We start from the raw sequence: 21,838 nt of genomic DNA, 5'->3' as shown, positions 1-21,838 counted from the left end.
TAAAGCGGTTTATCGTAAAAAATAAATAGTCAGATTGAAAGTATATTACCTCGTAACTAATCAGTTTTTGGATTTATTTTCCAGGGAAAACGACAGGGACTACAACTATGAATAGTCTTGCAACATTGTCCAATGGGTCAGGTAAAAGATTTGTTGTGAGGTCCTGTTTGGAAGAAACTTTTAGATAAATATGAATCATATATATAAGCAAGAAACGGTTTAAGTTAGTAAATTGTAGTGTTGGGCAGATTACATCTTGGTATATTTTTAATACCCGACTACAATTTTATAAGTATTGGGTAATCAAAATTATTAAACTTTACGATAAGGTAAAACGTTAAAGTACGAGAACATCAAATTCTTGTGTTTTATGGATGGTAAAGTGTTTATAATGGTACAAACTTATAAAAATACAGAAAAATTAAAAGCAATTAATTTTGATGGTTATTATGCCTTAAAAAATTAGGCCTCTCTCATACTTACCTAAAAATAAGATCTTCAAAGTTTTTTTAAGTCTAGCATTGACCTTATGGTGCGAAGATCAAGGTGGGTATCAGCACTGTCATAATAAAACATAAGGTTAACTTCCTTGTAATCCTTAAATACCTGAATAGTCTCCAAGTTGATGGAGATGGTTTCAAGGATCCTACATGAAGACATAATTTGAAAATCCAATATTCTAAAAGCCTCAGTAAAAGCTTATATATAATACATATGCCGCAAATATTTCAGCTAAGTTTTAAGCTAAAATTATGTCAGTCGGTATATAATACCTTTAATATCGTATTTGTAGGTCATTGTTTAAAATTTGTAAATTTTAGTTTCAACCTTTCCTTTGTTCAAATGTAATACTAAAATATCTGCCAGCAAAGATTTTAGTGGCCGTTTTACAATCTTATTAATAGCCGTTGAATCTTATTAGAAAGAATTTGTGCGAAATACTTGGTAATGTTTCCTTTTTGTTTTAGTTATAGTTCATAGTAATAGTATATTAAACCTCTATGGAAGTTAGAATTTTTTTACAATACCAAAACACGAAAATACCAAATATATATATATATATATATTTATTTATTATATTATTATTATTTATTATTTTTATTTTTTTTATTTATTTTTTGTTGGTTTTTTTACTACCAACAAAATATCTGAAAAAATACCAGTATGTCTCCTAGTATTTGTTAAGAAAGACTATTTTTATTTATTTATAATAAATTTATTAATTTTAGTTTTAAGATAGCATCAGATAGGATAATTTGAATACTATCAGGCCACAAAAGACATCTTTCTTCGATTTCTCTAACAGAAGCGACTATTCTAAGGTAAAAGGCACTCCTGACAAGGTTTCTGACGCAGCACGACTAATAGATTATTACGAGTCGCTCCAGTAATGCACGATATTTGGCGCCTCCGAGGCCTTGGGATGACATGTATTCGCGAACGATATATTGACAGGTTGGGCAACATGTGGGCACGATTCTTGTAACTGTATCATCAGCTGATCGTATAAATAATCACCTGACAGGCCAAACAGTCACACACTCTCCCATCTCCCATCATGACTAAGGTGAGTTCTCCAACGCGCAGTTTACGTACAGAAACAACTATTTTTTATTTGAAAAAATTCCAACAGTTCGTTGTATTATAATAATTTGTATTGTGTTTCCCATTCTCTAACTTTGAAATGAAATTTTTATTCTACGTATATCTTTCTTCTTAGAATGGTTTTCACTGTCTGGCAAAAACAATTACAAAAACATTACATTCGATATCACCGATTCAAAACAATAGTCAAGATGCAAACATAAAACTTCATAAACCTGTTTTAATTTTAGACAAAAATATCGTTCTGACTCAAATCGTAAGCCTTGGTTTTATCAACACCTTAGATATAAAAAATAACAGTGCCTATGACAAATTTTCATTTTCAATAATTTATAATAAGTTTTCTAAATATTATATGTATATAACATGTAACACTTTACTTTAAGTAAAACAATTAAACTTAATTGTGACAAATACATTTAGTTTTTAAGTATTAAAATTCTAATTCAAAAGTGTAATGGATTTGTGAGTTTTAAAGGGAAAATTCTTCTTTAAATTTAAATAGCTGCACATATTTCAGAGTGAATTTGATTAATATTGTATTTTTACAGCAAAAAGCATGTTTTATTATTGTTTGTGTATCCTATTTTACCTTCTTTTTCTATTGTCCATTTTTTACAAAAATATCACTTACCTAAAAGTAATAAAATTGCTATTTATTTCATTTCAAATTCTACAAGGAGGGGTTTTGATATATTTAAAAGTTTTTTAAATTATTTAGAGTAGTTATGAGTTTATGTAAGTAATATGCTTATTTTAGCCAAAAGTAACCTCATTAAAGAATTATTATTATTATTTGCCATCGATAACTTTGTGTTCACATTATATTTCGATATTGTTAGATGCGCCAAGTTTTTATCTTTAGTGACCCTTCACTATTCTATGTGGCAGGTATCTCTGGTGTTGGCTTGTATAGTGGCGGCAGTTGTGGCCGAACCCCCAGTACCCCAGGGACAGTACCCTCCCTCCAGCCAGTACGGCACCCCCTCAGGCCAGCTGGGACTCTCAGGCCAGTACGGCGTGCCCGGCAGATTCGGCGGGAACGGGAGACCAGGACAACAGCAACAGCAGGGCTACCCCTCAGGTCCCAGCGGCAACGGCTTCTCACCCTCAGGGTACGCTGGCAACGGCGAGGACGGCAATGGAGTAAGTTGTATCATACAGTGAAATCACTAGAATCAGTTCTCTTTATTTTCACGAACTTCTAGAAGTCGAAGATTACAATGATTTAGCATTCCATTATTCCTTTAACACCGTTTCAGCACGTAATAGAACAGTCTAGCAACATACCTTAATCTCATTATTCCAGACTCTAATTCGATTCAAGAAACGATTAACCATACAAGAAATAATTGCAAATCGATTTCAAAAACTGAAGTGGTGAATTTAAATAATATGAAGCCCATTATCTTCTGAGGATACATTTAAAGAGAGTATCCTGGACAATTATCATTCAGAACTGAACAGTTTATAAAACTCTCTAACTAACATTACAGTCTATCAATATCTTAGTATGTTTATCAATCATTCTAGAGATGTTCATATGCATGAAATTAGTAAAGATAATTTTCTAATTAAAAAGTGCAAACAGCCGAGGAAGTTACTTCAAAACTGTAAAGTTTGTTAATAGGATTCCAACGTCTAATTATAAAATAAATAAAAATTGTTTACATGTAATATAATTTATTTATTCTCATATGTACTTCCGTTTCCTCTGTAGGAGCCAGCCAACTACGAATTCAAGTACGACGTGGAGGCTCCAGAGTACAACGTGAACTTTGGTCATGAGGAGGCACGTCAGGGGGATGTGGCCCAGGGGAAGTACTACGTGCTGCTGCCCGACGGCCGCACCCAGCTGGTAGAGTACGTGGCTGACCAGGACGGCTACAGGCCCAAGATCAGCTACGAGGGTGGTGAGGACCAGAACGGATACGGAAGCGGACCCAACGGACAGGGAGGTTACAGCAGTGGAGGTCCCAACGGACAGGGAGGTTACAGCAGTGGAGGTCCCAACTCTCAGGGAGGATACGCCAATGGTGGTTTCGGTGCTCAAGGAGGTTACGCCAACGGAGGATCCAACGGACAGGGAGGTTACTCACGTGGAGGCCCTGGAGGCTACAGCAGCTAGTGTTTCATACTCTGTTAATACTAGAAACAATGTATATTGATGTAGAAATCGTGATATTTATTAAATTATTTGCAATGTAGAGTCACGGCAATTTTCATTTTAGATGTTAAGTCCTCCCACGAGACATTTGCAGTTTCATTTCTGATATATATCAAACAGAATAAACAATGGCAATATACTGGGTGTCCTGTAACTCTCTAAACAAAGGTACACCACGTTATTGCTCAGGTCAAGACAAACGTATTTCACCATATGAACATGGTTCTTCGATGCTTAGCTTCATATCTGTCTGTATGTATGTGTTTTTTTTTTTTATAAAAGAATCAATATCTTAAAATCTAATCAATTAAATTATACCAAATTTGGATTAAATGTTTATGAAAACGAGGTCAGTTACTAAAAAAATAATGAAATTATCTTTAGTATTATCAAAATGGCGGCCATTAAAACTTTTTAACTTTGAATACCTTAACAACCGCAAATGTTTTCAAAAAATATAAGAATAATACTTTCGAAGATTTTACCATAATTATAATGACGTCGATGTTATTTAAAACGAATATTATTTATTAGTTTTTAAGTTATTAATTTCTTTTACAAAAAAACTCATACAGACAAACAAATTTGAACCTAAGCATCGGAGACGCATGTTCATATGGTGAAATATGTTTGTCTTGACCTGAGCAGTATCGTGGTATACCTATGTCCAGAGAGTTAAAGGACACCCTGTATATTTACTTCCCATGTAAGGATAAAAGCCATTTAACAAAGAAAACGTAATAATGGGTACAAAAGAGTAACTATCACCAGACCACTCTACTACGTGACTAAGTAGATATGCAAGTGCAGTAAATACGTTTCAGAGCAAAACGTTTCAACAGCGAGGTAATAAAACATCATACGATATATGGCAATTTCATTGTAAGAACAAGTAATAACAAAAAAACAAAAATAAATTTAAAATGAATGAGTTTAGAAGTGATAATCAGTATAGTAAAATGATTCATCCATGGTTTTTTTGGTTTCAGTTGCAATATAAATATAGATTCACTTTGTAATATATTGCTTATTGTCATAAGTCTGGGTAAACTAGACAGACCTATTTTGAACTCTGGTTGTGTCTGAGGTAGAAACGATGCATGGAGCTCTGTTTTAATGTCTTCGTCGCGGACTTATTTTGGACCTATCTTATCGCTGTGTACGTAAACGAAATCTTCTCCAAATGTTTCACTCAGAACATTCGCTCCAGTTAAAACACAGTCATTAGCAGTCATTGGCAGCTGAAACCAGCTTGGTTGGTTTCAAACTTCTGAATCTTATGTCATTTCCAATGTTTCAAAAAGTGCTGCTTTCTGCAACAATCTTTATTTCCTTTTGTGACTTTTTTCAGGCGTACAATAAAGCACATAATCATCTATTACTGCAGACCTATCAAAATGTAATTCTTAGATAGAATAGAATAAACTTTATTTCTCATAAATATGCACACATTACAACATATTCAATACAAATATACAACAAATATAACTGCAAACCACATACATAGCAAAATAATCTTGTATAGCAAAATAATCTTGTGCATAGCACGCGATTACATAGTATATTAGTACTGGCTGACCTTGACATATTAACATTCATGCCACACATACATACATACATATACCGAGAAACAAAGTATTGGCCTCCAAGGCAAAGCCTGTTTTGAGGCATTTACATAATTCATATAAATAAAAGAACTAGCAGTGATAGAACAACAATTATACATCTTCAAATATTATAACATAATCCTAAAACCCTCTTTCCAACAAAATTTATTCAGATTCGTACTTGCAAGATAAACAGATAAATCACACATACACTAATTATATAAAATAAATTATAAATTATAATCCTCATTATGTCTACATCTATTTCAAACACATACTATCCATTGTACAATTTGCTACACCCACACATACATTTCCCTATCAACCAACAATACAACATTTCATACATAACTCATAATACAAAGACAAAATACTATTATTTCAGCATTAGTGTTTATTATTAAACCATGGCCATTAACAGTACATATCCCTCCCACTAGTTTTGTACAATAAAACTGGACATCAAAACAGTACATAAAATACATTTAAAAAAATTTAATTTACATTTAATAAAAATTCAACATTCTGCAATGAAAATACCCACTCCTTAATACATTTCAAGAAAGGTATAAGCGACAGATTACTAATTTCACAAGGTAATACATTAAACAATTTTGGTGCTAAAAATGAATAATTTTTTAAAAAGAAGGTGTTTGTTGGCATTGGTGTGGTATAAACTGTCAGCATTCCTTAATCTCAATTTATATTCATTACTTTCTTTACTATTTTTGCTTCTTATATAAAATATATTTTAGTACCTTGTACACATACATATATCTGAGAGGTAGAATCCTCAATTCCAAAAATAAAGGAAAAGATGACTCTGTTACTCTCTTTTTCAATATTATTCGTATAAAATGTTTTTGCATTGTAATTACAGGTTTGAGATTTGATATGTACGTCCCTCCCCAACACGAGATCGCATAATCTATCCTACTATGGACTAAGGAAAAGTATAACATTCTCAAGAGTTTTTCATCACAAATATAGATAGCTTAAGTTAAGTGGTTATTTTGGCAAAATATTCTTAAGTCTTCTGAAAAGTTTTCTTCTTTACATGGGTATAGAACAGAAGATAGGGACTGCAAAATAAAAATCTAAAGTGACCCTCTCTACAATCTCCTTTGAAAGGGGGGGGGGGAATTTGTACCCTCCAAAATGTCCAAATAAGTACATATTTAGATAGGTGTGGTGAATATTTTACGTCAGTATCTCAATAGGTTTGAAATATATTCAGGTGTATCAGAACTTAGTTTATGCCCTGTATGTGTGTGTGTGTGTGTGTGTGTGTGTTCGTTTGTTTTACTTATAAGAAAATAAAGGACTATGTATAAATAATATTAGGCCTAACTTTTTTAAATCTAGGGACAACCCATGACTTGCACTTATCATTTTCAGAACTCCTCGTACAGTTTATATCTATATACGCTTGACAAGTGGGCCACCCAGCCTTACGGTGTCAGACAGTCAGGTAGTGTTATGTGAGTTGTCATTACTTTAACTACAGTTAATAAATGAACAGCTAACAAACAGCAACAACAATAATGAATAATAAATAATAACTCTAGGGTAGGTTCAATGTTATCGGTGTTTTTAGGAAGAGGGAGTAGGCAATTCTTGCATGTTGGTTACTCTGTTATCCGTTTTCATATAGTATTAGTTATCTCACTACCAGAACCCAGGTTTCTTCTGGTCCCCTAGTTTGTTTATATAAGTGGTTGTTAGATTTTATTTCCTGCACATTGATTTCAATTCTTTCGTAACTAAAATTTGTGGTATTAATTATAGTTTACACAGTTAGGATTAAAGGTGGTTTTAGATCGTTTTATTAGGAGTTAAACCCAATATTCACCACAGTACAAGAAGGATGGTACAGCATGTGTCGCATAACAGGCTTCGCTGAGGTTCCATGCAAAAGTCTATACCGCATTCCAGTCTTACTGTAGACTTATTCCTCTCTATGAAGTCTATAGATCAGTTTGTTCTCTAGATATCGTGCAGACAGACATACATAAACGAAAATCTTCTAGCTCCCGGAGTGAAATTTTAATAACTGTTTAGCGTTTTAGGTTTTATTTATTTTAATTTTACAATTTTATGGATTTCATTTTATAAGAAAAAAGTGGGTTTTTACTATTAAGTAGATAGTCTGATGGTAGGTAATGATATTGAAATGTACTCCTTTGACATGTGTTCTCATGGTAGTTGAGGTTATTTCGATTCTGAGTTGAGTCTGTGTTGTACCGGTTCTTTTGTCCAACTATTCCTGGGTTTTGGTTGGTTCGGATCAGTCGGATAATCGTTGGAAGCGTGCTGGAGCAACGATTTAGCTCGGAGGTCACATCATTAATTATTGGGGAAGGGGATATTTTAAACCAGCTCTTCTCCGACTTCCACCTGATTTTCCCGTTGTAAGAGTGCGCGAATCTATGTCAGTTCGTTCTGTGTGTATCAAAATTTCCTTGAGTGCTTTTCGAGAATTTCGCGCAGTGACGCAAGACTAGATTGCAGATTTATCTGCAATGCAGTGAAAAGAAATCCGTTATAAGAAAGAACATTTTCATTTAGTATATATTTTATTTTTTCGTCAATGGATTAATTTCATCTTTATAATAGTTAAGATTTAAGCTCTTTGCAACTAATTTGTGTAATTTTGGATATTAATAAGAACTCAATTTGAAGCAAGTTACATTGATTTTTTTAATTACTGAAGCATAACGGGAACTGAATGAAATCCCATAGATCGAGTTTAGCACGGGGTGCACAATAGAACTTTTAGAATTAGTTTCCTCGAATTTAATTTTGACTATTTTATTTTAAGAAGAGAAGAAACTTTAATTTAATTTTATTTAAATTTAGTTTTTATTTGAAGAGCCGATTTTATTTTTATTAAGAAAAGATCATTTTGTTTTAGTTTGATTTGAATATTGAGATTCTTACCAATGGAACTTTTAAGAAACTTGAATAAGAAAATATGCTTCGTGTAATAACATTTTCAAACCGATTGAAAATTTGACTGCAACGTGTTTTAATATTGAGTTTTCCAAGTAACATTAATTTTTTATTGACTTTGAACTTCTGAGTTTGATTTTAAAACACTCAAATAATATGTCATAAGCGTAGATACAGTTGGTGTTCACTAGTGAAGTATTGCTCTGGCATAACTAATCATAACACATTTTTACACCGACTTGGAAAGTTGATTATAATTTAATCCTTCAATGTGACCAACAACCCAAACCGTTATAAAATGGGAAATCTAATACCGTTTCCAATTATAACACACATGATCCTGTGAAAGATATGGAGTCTTAGAACCACGACATCGAGTGATGGTTCTCAGAGTTCAACCTTCGTAGTAAAATATAACTCATAGAGTCCCGTTACTTGTAGGAGATGACACCGTTAAACGCTTTGTTAACGGTGACATAAACAGCTGTTACTCTTATTACGTCAACGCAGTCGTGGAAGTCTCCAGCACGAAGAAAATGAAAGTCACTCTTGAGTGATTGAGGCCTCAAGTCACACACATGCTCCTGAACTCATATAATAGATTCAGATACAGATGTTTTCTATTGTTAGTGACGTCATAAAATTAATTTAATGCAAAACTTGATTACATTTCACACGCCACTGACACAAACGCTTATTAGAATTACAATAAAATAAATAACGGTATTATTTTGAAGCATTTTTTACAAACAATTGTTTTTCAAAAAAACTTTTCATACAAAATGTACATATATTTTTCAAGTACTAAGGCTAATACCAAACAAAATATATTTTCCACACAACTTACACTTTTAAATAATCATGTTCGAAATTTAGCCCAAGTTTATTTTTAAAAGAGACATAGCCGAGTGTTTTGAAATGCTGTAGGATTACATTGTAAGTCTGGGGAGCAAAATAAGAAAAAGCATTTCTCCCCACCTCGAATCTAACCTTGAGTATCTAAGTAACGTCCTGTTGTCTGAAACGTTCCCTAATCTCCGAACAAGTCTGCAGGATTTTCTTAAAATAAGGAGGGTTTACCGGACAGAAACACCTTGTGGACTAAGCAAGTCACTTGTAACTTAAATATGTGTTTTATCATTAAGTATTTTAGCTGGTTTTCTAGATTGCCTGACATGTTCAAATTTTCTAAGACCATACACAAACCTGCATTCATTCATGATCTTCATAATTTTACATGAAACAATATTATTCGCCAGTAAAAGAAATAAATACCTTTTTAATTACAGCATTGAATATTAAATTCAAAACTGGTGTTAAAATACAGAGAGGTGATAAAATATGGAATGTGAGGTTGAGAACTAACCTACTACTTTAAAAGGAGGGTTATTGATTTCAAAAATTTGCGTTTGTACAATTTAAATCAAAACTAGAACATCTATACCAATGAGTATCTAATTCCTCTTAAACAAATTAGACGCACAAGTAAGTGTATAATGTGGATTTGTATTTTTGCTTCACCATTTACATTTCCAAAAGAACCAAGAGAAAGAAAACCTGTTGCAATTATTTTTGAGGTCGAAAAATAAAGAAATATATAAACACATACCTTGTTGCACTATAATTTAGTAGTCACTCCAGAAAGATTGTATCTTGGCCTACAATAAGTAGAAAAGCCATTTATTTGTCTTTACTATAAGACATCGTACTTTCATTATTATTAGTTTCAATCGCTCGTTTCCATATATTTATGGAATTATAAAATTATTACTTTTTGTACAGCGACTGTAGCTATTCAAAATTATTATTTTATTTGTATATTTGATAGTAAATAAAAACTCAAAGTAGTCAATGTATCCCTTTTGTAGATATTTACTACATGGAACTATAAGGCTAGAGCCCTACAGTTGTGTTATGTGTATATGTTTAAGTTATTGACACCGACCACGTGTTTCAACCACCCGATGTGGAATTTTCCCTTCATGTGGAATAGATCCTTGCTAGACATCTGAACTTTCTATAACCCGGCAAATATATTTGAACTACTCTCTTCTTGTATCTACCTTATCTTCTTGTATCTTCAAATCTACCTTACTACGCAGGGATTGGAAATAAAATAACTCTGTCTGCAAACATCTCTGATAACGTAATTAAAACTTTGATTTCAAAAAATTGTTAGTTTGCTGGTTAAAGAGATGGGATATCTCAAATGTTCAAATAATAATCCTAGCTAGTGAAACGAAAAGACAACACATTCTTTAATTTAATTCATTATACATGTTATACATTTTGTAAATAGAAAACGCATTTATTTTTTACTTAATGCTTTTATATTTTTTTAATCCTGTTTGTTTTAAAATTGTTTTACAAAAGAGCGAAATAACTATTGTGGTGATTTGCAATTGTGACGTTTCGTCTTTGAAAAGTTAACTATTTTGTTTACACTAGTATAAAATTTAGTAACAGCCATGGGATTCCATTCTTTACACTTTCTGATCCTCTTTATTATGTGGATTTGAAGATTGATATCTGACTTGTATATTTCTGTTTTAACCCCTTCACTGCGGCTCTATACAGATAAATCATGACTGTTGCACTGGCCTACTCGGCTTTAAGGCTTAAGGCGCAGTCAACACAACCCTCTGTTTCGGAAAGAAGTTGTTTAACGTTGTGCAACACATTTGCAATGAATTAATTTTACATTTGAATGCTATATTACTTGCAATAGGGCTTGCGATGGTCTGTTGTATACCAGGCATTATATTTTTATTTTTGTAATGACGGTATGTATTTATTGTTAATGCTTACCGATAATGTAAGTTAGTTTTTGTTATGGCTTTTATTATACTTGCTGTATTATGGTTATTTTTATGGTATTGATATTAGTCATACTACTGATATTGGTTGTGATAAGCTGAATTTTGTTTGGACTTGGATGCCTCTTGTGCACGATTGATAGTTGTTCATAATTAACGTTGCACTATTTCTTCTTTTCAATGCTTATAGATATACTTACGTTAATGGCTCTTTTGGTTTATATTGATTGTATTATTATTATTATTATTATTATGGTTATTACTATCTTCATTGATATTGGTTGTAATACGATGGATTTTTATTTATTTATTTTTTTTTTTTTTTTTTTTTTTTGACTTGAATGCCTCTTGTGCACGAAGGATAGGTGTTATACATTATTAATTTTGTAGTCTGCTGCCATTCGTGTAATATACTCGTATAGCTAATATGTGTAATTTTTCAAAATATTGAATGCATACTGTGATGTATTCGCATGTAATGGTTTTCCGTTAAATAAATAATAAACCAATTATTTTCTCAAAACAAATCAGTAAACTTTCGTAATTATTTTGAAATTGCAAAGAAATATACATAAAATTAAATGCAATCACGATTAGACAGTTTTTTTTAATTTTGTTAGATACTTTAAAATATATTTTTCATTTCCCTGTAACATATTATTTTATTACTAAAAGATATCTATATAAACTGCCAAAATTAACTAAAGGTCTTACTTTGATATTTTTAACAGTTAAGTAAGGATATTAATTCGATATGTTGGTTGCATAAAAAATGGGGAAGCACAAAATAGGCGTTCACATATCTCTTCAAGATCTTTATTAGCAATACTATAAACATTATTGATTTTGTACCATGTATTTTGAACGAAATTGATGATACTCCAGTCAACAAAAAAATCTTAGGCTTCAATTTAATTCCTTAATAGTTTTCTCGTTGCTTTCGAATGCTTTTATGCGTATAGTGCAGGTAGAAAAATTAATATAACATAACTAATAGTATTTAGAGGAAGCCCTTTTTATTCAAATACTTGAAAATGTATAAAGCAAAATTAAGGATGGAATAAAACATACATTCTATGATTGAACGTATTTTATACTTTTGGTTGTGACAGCTCAACGAACAGCTGCTTTTGGTTTGTACACTATTATGAAACTATGTACAAAGTTTACTAGGGATTAACAAACACAGCATTGTTTTTAAAAATTTATTTAGAAAAATACTATTTACAAGTTATACATAATTATGTGAGCATCAATTTGTTATATATATATAGCCTATTACTTGCTGTAGCCTGGTGAGCTGGGACCACCTCGAGGGTATCCCCCGCTTGGACCACGGCTGTAGCCTCCTTGGGCCTCATCGTAGCTGATCTTGGGTCTGTAGCCATCCTGGTCGGCCACGTAGGCGACGCGCTGGGTGCGTCCGTCAGGCAGCAGCACGTAGTACTCCCCCTGGGCCACGTCTCCCTGACGTGCCTCCTGGTGGCCGAACTTCACCCCGGACTCCTGGTCCTCTACATCGTACTTGAACTCGTAGTTGGCCGGCTCCTGGACATTTGGACTCATTACAACACTCAAGAATTAACGTTATTGGTTTGTGTTTGTTCTATTTTTAAATCTACATTCTGTTTAGTCCCTCTGTACTTGTTTTTATTTGAACTGTACAATTTGTTCCCATCAATATGTTTGCTCTCGTTTCATTTTTCCATACCACTTACCAGTGGCTAACTCTCCCACATTGTCCAAAGAAATGCACTGTTTAATTTTTTGTTTTCTCACAAAAACACATTGTGTATATAATTATTTTTTAGTAAGTTCTTTTACTTTATTACTTCCGAATCATGAAGAATATTTAACATACAATAGCTCTTCTTCCATTAAGAATACGGCGGATTTTAATGTTCGTTTTAATCCTCAGTATTGCATAGAAATTCATTATCGTTAAATTATATCTTGACCTAACAATGGCATTAAATAGCTTTAATTTAAAAATCATAATAAGAAACTACATAGAAACCCCATATTTTCCGAAGTAACAAGCTATTTGGATTTCACACACATGTTCATTGCGATGAAAAAAAACTGTATTTAAACATGTGTTGTTGCAGTTTCAAATAGTGCAAGAGAAAAAAGGTGAACCAAGGAAATTTTGGATATGGTCATTTAGCCTTGTTTTTTGCCGTAAATAACACCAAGCTGAGAATGAAAAGTAGCCAAAAACTACCGCAATTGTTTATGAAATGTATCAATCAATTCTAAATTTCATTTTTCATTAGGTATAATAAATGCATTTCTTTAATCCTTGGAAAGTCTAGACAATTTTTATGTATTATTATTATTATTCTTTGGAGCACCTATATTTGGCACGATCTTCGTGTTTATTAACAATCCGGATGTTTATTAATCGCAGACAAAAGAAGAATAAATTAAATACAACATGTGAAAATGATTTATGCAAACAGCAAATCAATTATTCGGTTCGTCTCACGACTATCGATTATCGAGGAAGAGTTCCTTGAACGTTTCTTGTTCCAATATTGACTGACTGATCTCACCTCGTCACTGTAACCAGAGGAGGGGACTCCATACTGTGGGGAGGGGTGGGGTCTGCCTCGTCCGCCCACGGGGGTGTAACCCCCCGCAGATGGGGGGCCGTACTGGGGGGACACTTGGCCGTCCTGGGGCACGGGGGGTTCCGCCACAGCTACTGCGAGCACACACGCCAGAACAAGGGTGAACTGTAACATGTTAGACAGTATGTAACTCTACCATTGCTTGTTTAAATTATATAATTATATATTGCTTAATTATATAAAAACTGCACTTAGACAATTAAATACCCTAGAATGTTCCGATATTTTTAGTTCTGTCACTAATAAATATCTAATTTGGAGATATAATACAACTAATCTTAAAAATCCTTGTCAGGAAACATCCTACCACATTTATTATAAATGTGGCAGGGTTATGCAATATTTATTGTCGTTTTTTTTAAATTTTGTTATTGACACTGGAAGGTTTAACATTTTCAATCGTTTTATGTTACAAAAGGTATAACACAAGGTTTCGAGGATTGTAATCTATCATCTTTGTCAGGTTGGGGTTAGAATGTATTCTTTTCGTCCCACCTAAGGAATATGATATATTCCAATCCTCGAAACGTTTTGTTATACCTTACATATGATGATGGCAAACGTCCGAAACCCTGTTATCCTTTCAATTATTGTCTGGTATATTTGTTATCATTTGAGAAGTGAGAGTTATTGTTTCCTAACCATTCAATAACCATAACATTGTATTGTTCATTTTCACAATTTTAATTTGTTATCTCTACCAAATAATATTTATATATTTCAATCTCATTTGATTTATTCCAGTAATTATGCTAGATAGTTCTGTGGTTAGTTGAAATTAATGTAATAATATTAATTAAGGCAGTAAACATTATTGATAGTTATAAATTATGAATAATTTTCTGATAATATCCCCGTTATGCTTTATTTTTACTATCCGTAAAAAATCACGAATAATTTACTATTGTTATTGCCATTAGTGATTGCCATTAAATGGCATGTAATAAACATTTATATTTCCAAAGTTGCCATTATAATGTTACAACTAGAATGGTAGTAAACTATACAAAATATACAATATATGCTTCAAATAAAAATCCCATTCGTAACTAAACACGAAATATCTTTTTCCTCACACAAGTTTCTTTTATTTTCTATATTCCTATGAATTTACGCAACTTAAAATTCACAAACTATACATAATATTTATTTAAGACAATTATTCTCCATTGGAACTAATGTCATATTTATTAATCCTGATAAAATTTACGATTTAAAATTTAGTGGTAAAGTTATTATTTTAAAGTATAAACCAATCTTCTAAGAAAATTATCATCTCATGTTTAACTGACTTATTGCAAAAAAAATAAACCGTCACAAGTTGAAACTATGTGCTACCCAAAGAGAAACCATATAATTCCTGAATGTTAATGCAAATATATGTATGGTAGATATTTATGCATAAAGTATAATATGTTATTTTTAATATAGCCACTGAATAACTATAATAAAATTCAGTGATTTTGCATTACACAATTAGGCATTTAAAAATATCAATATGAATTAGAATATATAAGCTTTAGAACAAGCTTAAGTTTAATGTTAATGAGCTACGCAATGGCTAGTATAATGTTGCCACGAGAGTGTGGATGATCCTTACCTTCATGATGGAGATGGATCAATGCCTGATGTATGATGGTAGCCTGCGGTATTTATACGGATATATTCGCACAGGAGCCCATGACATAACAACACTCGATGTCAGCCACTCGCCGCCGGGAGAGTGTGGCAGACTTGCACTGCCCCGGGCTACATAGGCACAATATTAGTGGGCTTCGGTGTTCTTTTAAATAATCCATCACTGATGTATACAGTTTTTGTAGTGGATGTATATAATATATTGTCCTACAACTACAACTGCTTCGCGAATCTAAAACAGATTACCTCGAAGAAGCACAACTTTTGATTGTGAAACAGGTGTGCTTACTTACATCATTTTCGTCCAATCTTTAATCTGAGCTTGAAATATAACCAATGAGAGCTAGAAATTAAAATATGTCATAAAACTTGCTGTCCGTTTCGAAACAAGGTTAAACTTAAAGTAGAAATAAGTTATTGACAGTCATAGCTTTTCTACAGCATTCAATATGTCTACAATATAGATTGTAAAATTGGAGTTCCCCAAGGATCCATTTTAGGTCCTAACATTATTCTTAGCTTTCATTACACTGATAAAGTATGTCCATACACTTAAATGATAAGGTTTACTAACACGTAATCTTAAATTCCTTAATTTAAGACTGAAAAATAGTTAACATATTATATATATATATATATATATATATATATATATATATCTTATGTTTATTGACTGAAAATGTGAATTGAATAATTTTAATGGGGCTGACTCTTTGTATACGTCACATTCTAAAGGGGTTCAAATCAATATTTCACATGCTCTTAATGTTTTGTATATTTTTACTATTTTAGTTTTGTAATTTGTAGTGGCAAATCTTAAAACGATTGTAGAATAATAAATTAGAGTAAACAGTCTAAAAACCCTCAAAATGTTGCACTAGTGCATTATGAATAACGTCATAAAAAGGGAGTATATTTATATTTACTTATTATGGGTGAGTGGCATAGTCGTCCTGTACATTCCTCATTCTTCAAAAGATTTTTGGGTACATACAGAAATGTAAAACCCAGTGTTTAGATTCGGAAGAGTTGTGTTCAACACTTGTTTTTTATCTTTGCTGTGCAATTGTCTGACTTTTTCCCCTAAAGCTATGGGGAAATATTCTCTTCAACTTTTTATAGTAAATTAAATTTGCTAAACCTATTTAAAAAATATCACAGTTTATTATGTTTAATATATCTCAAAATACAACTTTTTCAAAATTAGTATATTTCCTGTAGGATTTAACAGTAAGTTGACAGTAAGGATTTAACAGTAAGATGTTAACAGTAAGTTAACAATGATTTGTTTTAGTCAGCACGTAAACAAAATATCCGCTGAATTATTCATCCAATGAGGAATATTGTAAGAAGCTAAGGTTTAGAGCAATTAATTAGTTTTAATGCAAGCCCACATGAAGTCTACAGACCTAATAGTTGTCCAGTTATTTATTGCCTAAGCTTTAGGGAACCTATCACTCGCGAGGGCGAAAAAACTTCATTTCTATATTTCTGTGTATCTGTATGTCTGCCCCATCTTGAAAACGAACTAACCTATATACTTGATATAGGTATGAAGCTTCACAAAACATCTCTAAAAACATTTAATCTATACATTAAGAATGAGCTATGGTGATGCATGTCCACAATGAAATTTTACTGATGATCATTGTAATCTATCACTTAATAGGGTGACACAATTCTTTTAGGGCTGCCGAGGGGGATGAAGATTTCTTGTCTTGACAATATATGTCTGTCTATCTGATCCCAGTACATCTCGAAAATCAAATGAGCTACACGAGTAGATCTGAAATACAAATTCACTAATGTATGTTACGCAACACGGGGTATAATGTACTACTACCTTGTTTTAGAAAAAGAATACATTTGGGAAATCTATTTTTGTGAGAAATAAAGCCTGGATATTTAAAGTGTATATTGTTATTAAAGAAAGACCTAACACATAGTAACATATTTAGCACTAGCAGTTGCTCGTGGCTTCGCTTTCTATTTCGTATGCTTTGCAGGTATGGTGCAATGAGTACTTCTGGTTTGAGGGAATTATATTTCCTACACCAATTTTGAGTTTATCGAGTTACCTTCATCAAGAAAATATGTCAAAATGTATTTATGGGCACTTTGATTTACTCCGGTCTTAGTATTTTTTTATATCATAGTTGATTTTGCCTTTTGCCCGATCAATAAATATATATACTGATAAGGAATTCTGGAAATTTCCCTGTGCCACCAGCGAACAACTCGATAACATGAGGTTTTTTTGTATAGAACGGGATATTGCTGACGTGATGAAACTAAAAGCTTTGTTATATTTTCAGGATGAATTTCTACCTAATGAAAAATACTGCCCATCAGCAGTGGTATTGTTGGAGACCCTGGAGTGAAGTGTTTTAGGGCACTAGAAATGGGTGATTCATGGGGTTACATAAATAGAACACATGGTTATACTATCACCTTTGATACAAAACACCAAAATTAAAACGTTTTTCTTGTGTCTACAGGACCAATTAGTTTCCAGATTGGTGTCACCAAGGACTTGCTAGTGTAACTCTTTTCGTAAGGTCTCACCAGTAAGATCTTGAGGAACCTCAAGATTATTTTCAGGAAGCACTTCCTGCAACATCTAACAAAAACGCAATTTGGATTTAGGTCAAGCCATAATACTTGTACTATAATGGTAAACCTCTTCAGTGGTCTAATTGATGAGAAAAACTGAAAGGCAACATCGAGACCCTTACTTCAGAAAGTTTGATTCGCAATAAATAGAAGGTCATAAAATATGGTTTTGTGCTATTCAAATTTGCGATTTTCCTCCTTCACTTGCTTTCTTTAAGTCTTTTGGTGCACAAAACTTCAATGAGTATGCAATATGCTAAATTCATGTTGTTTGAACATATATTTCTGTGGCCATACATATATAATAAATACTTTTAAACAAGCCGTTCACATTAAAATCAACTCAAGTTGTGCTGTTAAAAATTGTGTGTGTGTGTGTGTGTGTGTGTGTGTGTGTGTGTGTGTGTGTGTGTGTGTGTGTGTGTGTGTGTGTGTGTGTGTGTGTGTGTGTGTGTGTGTGTGCGCGCGCGCGCGCGCGCGCGTGCAGACACAATTTTTCAGATATCGACTCCGGAGTACCTCTTATTAACAGCTGTACCTGTAGTTTAGTAAGTGTTCAAACTATTCAAAATAATTGCATCCGATATCTGGCCAGATTATTCTGTCTACTAAGAACACCTACACAATATTTTTAATTGTCAAACTGTAGTATTATAAACTAAAAAAATAAACTCGATCTGGTTTTCGATCTGTGTAACAGAACGAACTTAAATATTTGAATGGATTAAGGATTTTGTCAGTTAAGCTTTATGGTATTTCTTATGCAAAACTCATATATTTAAATAATTTTATGATTATAAAAATCTAATTATAAACTACCAATATTTGAAGAAAGAATAATGATATTCATAAACAAATTTTGGCACCGTGTTTAATGTAAAATATGTATTACAATTGTATTACACCATATTAGCATTAAACCGCTTATTTAATCCCAATATGGCGAATCCAATATGGTGCCCGGAAGTATGAAAAAATGCAAATTAAGTACTTCCTACACAACAATGCCCTGCAGTAGTCCGGACTCGGTATCTGAGAAAATATGGAAAAACTAGGGGAAGGGAACATGTATTACAACCTATACAACTCTAAATTGATATCTCATAGACGCTGAGTGAGTTATTTTTGTGTATGATTTTATGTTATCCCAGCCATTCTTGTTGAGAAGTGTTAAATCAGAATATTTTCGTTGAAAAGGTCACAAGATATAAATATTATTGAATTAGAATTACAATTCAATAGTTTAACAAATCATTTTAAATAATAATATCTAATATAACCATTTGTATTCAATAGTTCTCACAGTTGGGAAATTTCAATTAAATAGTATTAATGTATAACTATCGATGTATATCGGTCCTTGTATTGCAGGAACCTAAATATTTCTCACCTCTCACAAATTCTACGATAATAGTAATAAATCAACGCTACCTTTTTGCTCGTTTCGCTGGAAGAAGGAATCCAAACTCGTGGTATTCAAAATTAAAAAATGAGGTGGTGAAATAAACTTAGCCTGAACTGAAGTCCATGCAGGTAATGTAGGAAATTGCCCTTTTTGGTCTATCCGTTAAACCTCAAACCGTAGTTTCAAAAAAAGCCAGCAGTTCACCTGTTACTCAGCAGACGTTAATAATAAACACTGATCTAAAGTCCTAAACATCCCTATCTAGAATAAATCCTTAGGCTTGTGGTATTGAACAGAGACATTCTCATCTAATCCTGTCTGGCAAGTAAAAGAAAAATTCTCCTCAGATCTAAACATCATCTAGATAGTGTTTTACACTAGTCCCTAAAGCGGGCGATAAGTAGGATGCGATTTAACTAATCACCATGGAACACTTTAATCAGTATTTGTATTTACTTTCAGATACATTACGTTTCACGATAGTATCATCTAGTCAATGTTTTACACTAGTCCCTAAAGCGGGCGATAAGTAGGATGCGATTTAACTAATTACCACGAAACACATTAATCAAAATTTGTATTTACTTTCAGATGCATTACGTTTCACGATAGTACCATCTAGTCAATGTTTTACACTAGTCCCTAAAGCGGGCGATAAGTAGGATGCGATTTAACTAATTACCACGAAACACATTAATCAAAATTTTATATTCACTTTCAGATGCATTACGTTTCACGATAGTATCATCTAGTCAATGTTTTACACTAGTCCCTAAAGCGGGGATAAGTAGGATGCGATTTAACTAATTACCACGAAACACATTAATCAAAATTTTAGATTCACTTTCAGATACATTACGTTTCACGATAGTATCATCTAGTCAATGTTTTTACACTAGTCCCTAAAGCGGGCGATAAGTAGGATGCGATTTAACTAATTACCACGAAACACATTAATCAAAATTTTATATTCACTTTCAGATGCATTACGTTTCACGATAGTACCATCTAGTCAATGTTTTAAACTAGTCCCTAAAGCGGGCGATAAGTAGGATGCGATTTAACTAATTACCACGAAACACATTAATCAAAATTTTTATATTCACTTTCAGATGCATTACGTTTCACGATAGTACCATCTAGTCAATGTTTTAAACTAGTCCCTAAAGAGGGCGATAAGTAGGATTCTATTAAAATAATGACCACAAAACACTTTAATCAGAATTTTTATTCACTTTCAGATGCATTACGTTTCACGATAGTATCATCTAGTCAGTGTTTTACACTAGTCCCTAAAGCGGGCGATAAGTAGGATGCGATTTAACTAATTACCATGGAACACATTAATCGAAATTTGTATTTACTTTCAGATGCATTACGTTTCACGATAGTACCATCTAGTCAGTGTTTTACACTAGTCCCTAAAGCGGGGATAAGTAGGATACGATTTAACTAATTACCACGAAAAACTTTAATCAAAATTTGTATTCACTTTCAGATGCATTACGTTTCACGATAGTACTATCTAGTCAGTGTTTTAAACTAGTCCCTAAAGCGGGCGATAAGTGGGATGCGATTTAAATAATGACCACAAAACACTTTAATCAGAACACTTTCAGATGCATTACGTTTCACGATAGTATCATCTAGTCAGTGTTTTACACTAGTCCCTAAAGCGGGGATAAGTAGGATGCGATTTAACTAATTACCATGGAACACATTAATCAGAATTTGTATTTACTTTCAGATGCATTACGTTTCACGATAGTACCATCTAGTCAGTGTTTTACACTAGTCCCTAAAGCGGGGATAAGTAGGATGCGATTTAACTAATTACCACAAAACACTTTAATCAGAATTTGTATTCACTTTCAGATGCATTATGTTTCACGATAGTACTATCTAGTCAATGTTTTACACTAGTCCCTAAAGCGGGCGATAAGTAGGATGCGATTTAAATAATGACCACAAAACACTTTAATCAGAATTTTTATTCACTTTCAGATGCATTATGTTTCACGATAGTACTATCTAGTCAATGTTTTACACTAGTCCCTAAAGCGGGCGATAAGTAGGATGCGATTTAACTAATCACCACGAAACACTTTAATCAGAATTTTTATTCACTTTCAGATGCATTACGTTTCACGATAGTATCATCTAGTCAGTGTTTTACACTAGTCCCTAAAGCGGGAATAAGGAGGATGCGATTTAACTAATTACCATGGAACACATTAATCAGAATTTGTATTCACTTTCAGATTGCATTATGTTTCACGATAGTACTATCTAGTCAATGTTTTACACTAGTCCCTAAAGCGGGCGATAAGTAGGATGCGATTTAACTAATCACCACGAAACACTTTAATCAGAATTTGTATTCACTTTCAGATGCATTATGT

The 21,838-nt window shown here is 32.8% G+C and overlaps 2 protein-coding genes across 2 annotated transcripts in view; one reads left to right on the top strand and one right to left on the bottom strand.

Annotated features, from left to right (window-relative positions):
- Positions 1-21,838, bottom strand: part of LOC124365511 — a 76,087-nt gene that overhangs the window by 17,067 nt on the left and 37,182 nt on the right. Inside the window, exons 7-10 of the mRNA XM_046821494.1 lie at positions 13,608-13,885; positions 12,428-12,708; positions 3,353-3,618; positions 2,552-2,725 (exon numbers count right to left, since the gene is read on the bottom strand). Of these exons, the coding sequence (XP_046677450.1) occupies positions 2,552-2,725; positions 3,353-3,618; positions 12,428-12,708; positions 13,608-13,885 (999 nt within the window). The remainder of the gene's footprint in view (positions 1-2,551; positions 2,726-3,352; positions 3,619-12,427; positions 12,709-13,607; positions 13,886-21,838) is intronic.
- On the top strand, positions 1,552-3,814 carry LOC124364725 (pro-resilin-like). Its single transcript, XM_046820421.1, has 3 exons — positions 1,552-1,567; positions 2,497-2,751; positions 3,326-3,814. The coding sequence occupies exons 1-3, from the start codon at positions 1,559-1,561 to the stop codon at positions 3,731-3,733; spliced, it is 672 nt and encodes a 223-aa protein (XP_046676377.1). The 5' UTR covers positions 1,552-1,558; the 3' UTR covers positions 3,734-3,814.

Source organism: Homalodisca vitripennis, chromosome 6, assembly GCF_021130785.1.
Source record: "Homalodisca vitripennis isolate AUS2020 chromosome 6, UT_GWSS_2.1, whole genome shotgun sequence".
Lineage (NCBI taxonomy): Eukaryota > Metazoa > Arthropoda > Insecta > Hemiptera > Cicadellidae > Homalodisca > Homalodisca vitripennis.
This window is presented reverse-complemented; position numbering and strand designations above follow the sequence as displayed.

Excerpts from the sequence above, each read along its gene's own strand:
- LOC124364725 (XM_046820421.1), top strand. Across the intron at positions 2,752-3,325 it reads ACGGCGAGGACGGCAATGGA|GAGCCAGCCAACTACGAATT; the intron begins GTAAGTTGTATC and ends TTTCCTCTGTAG.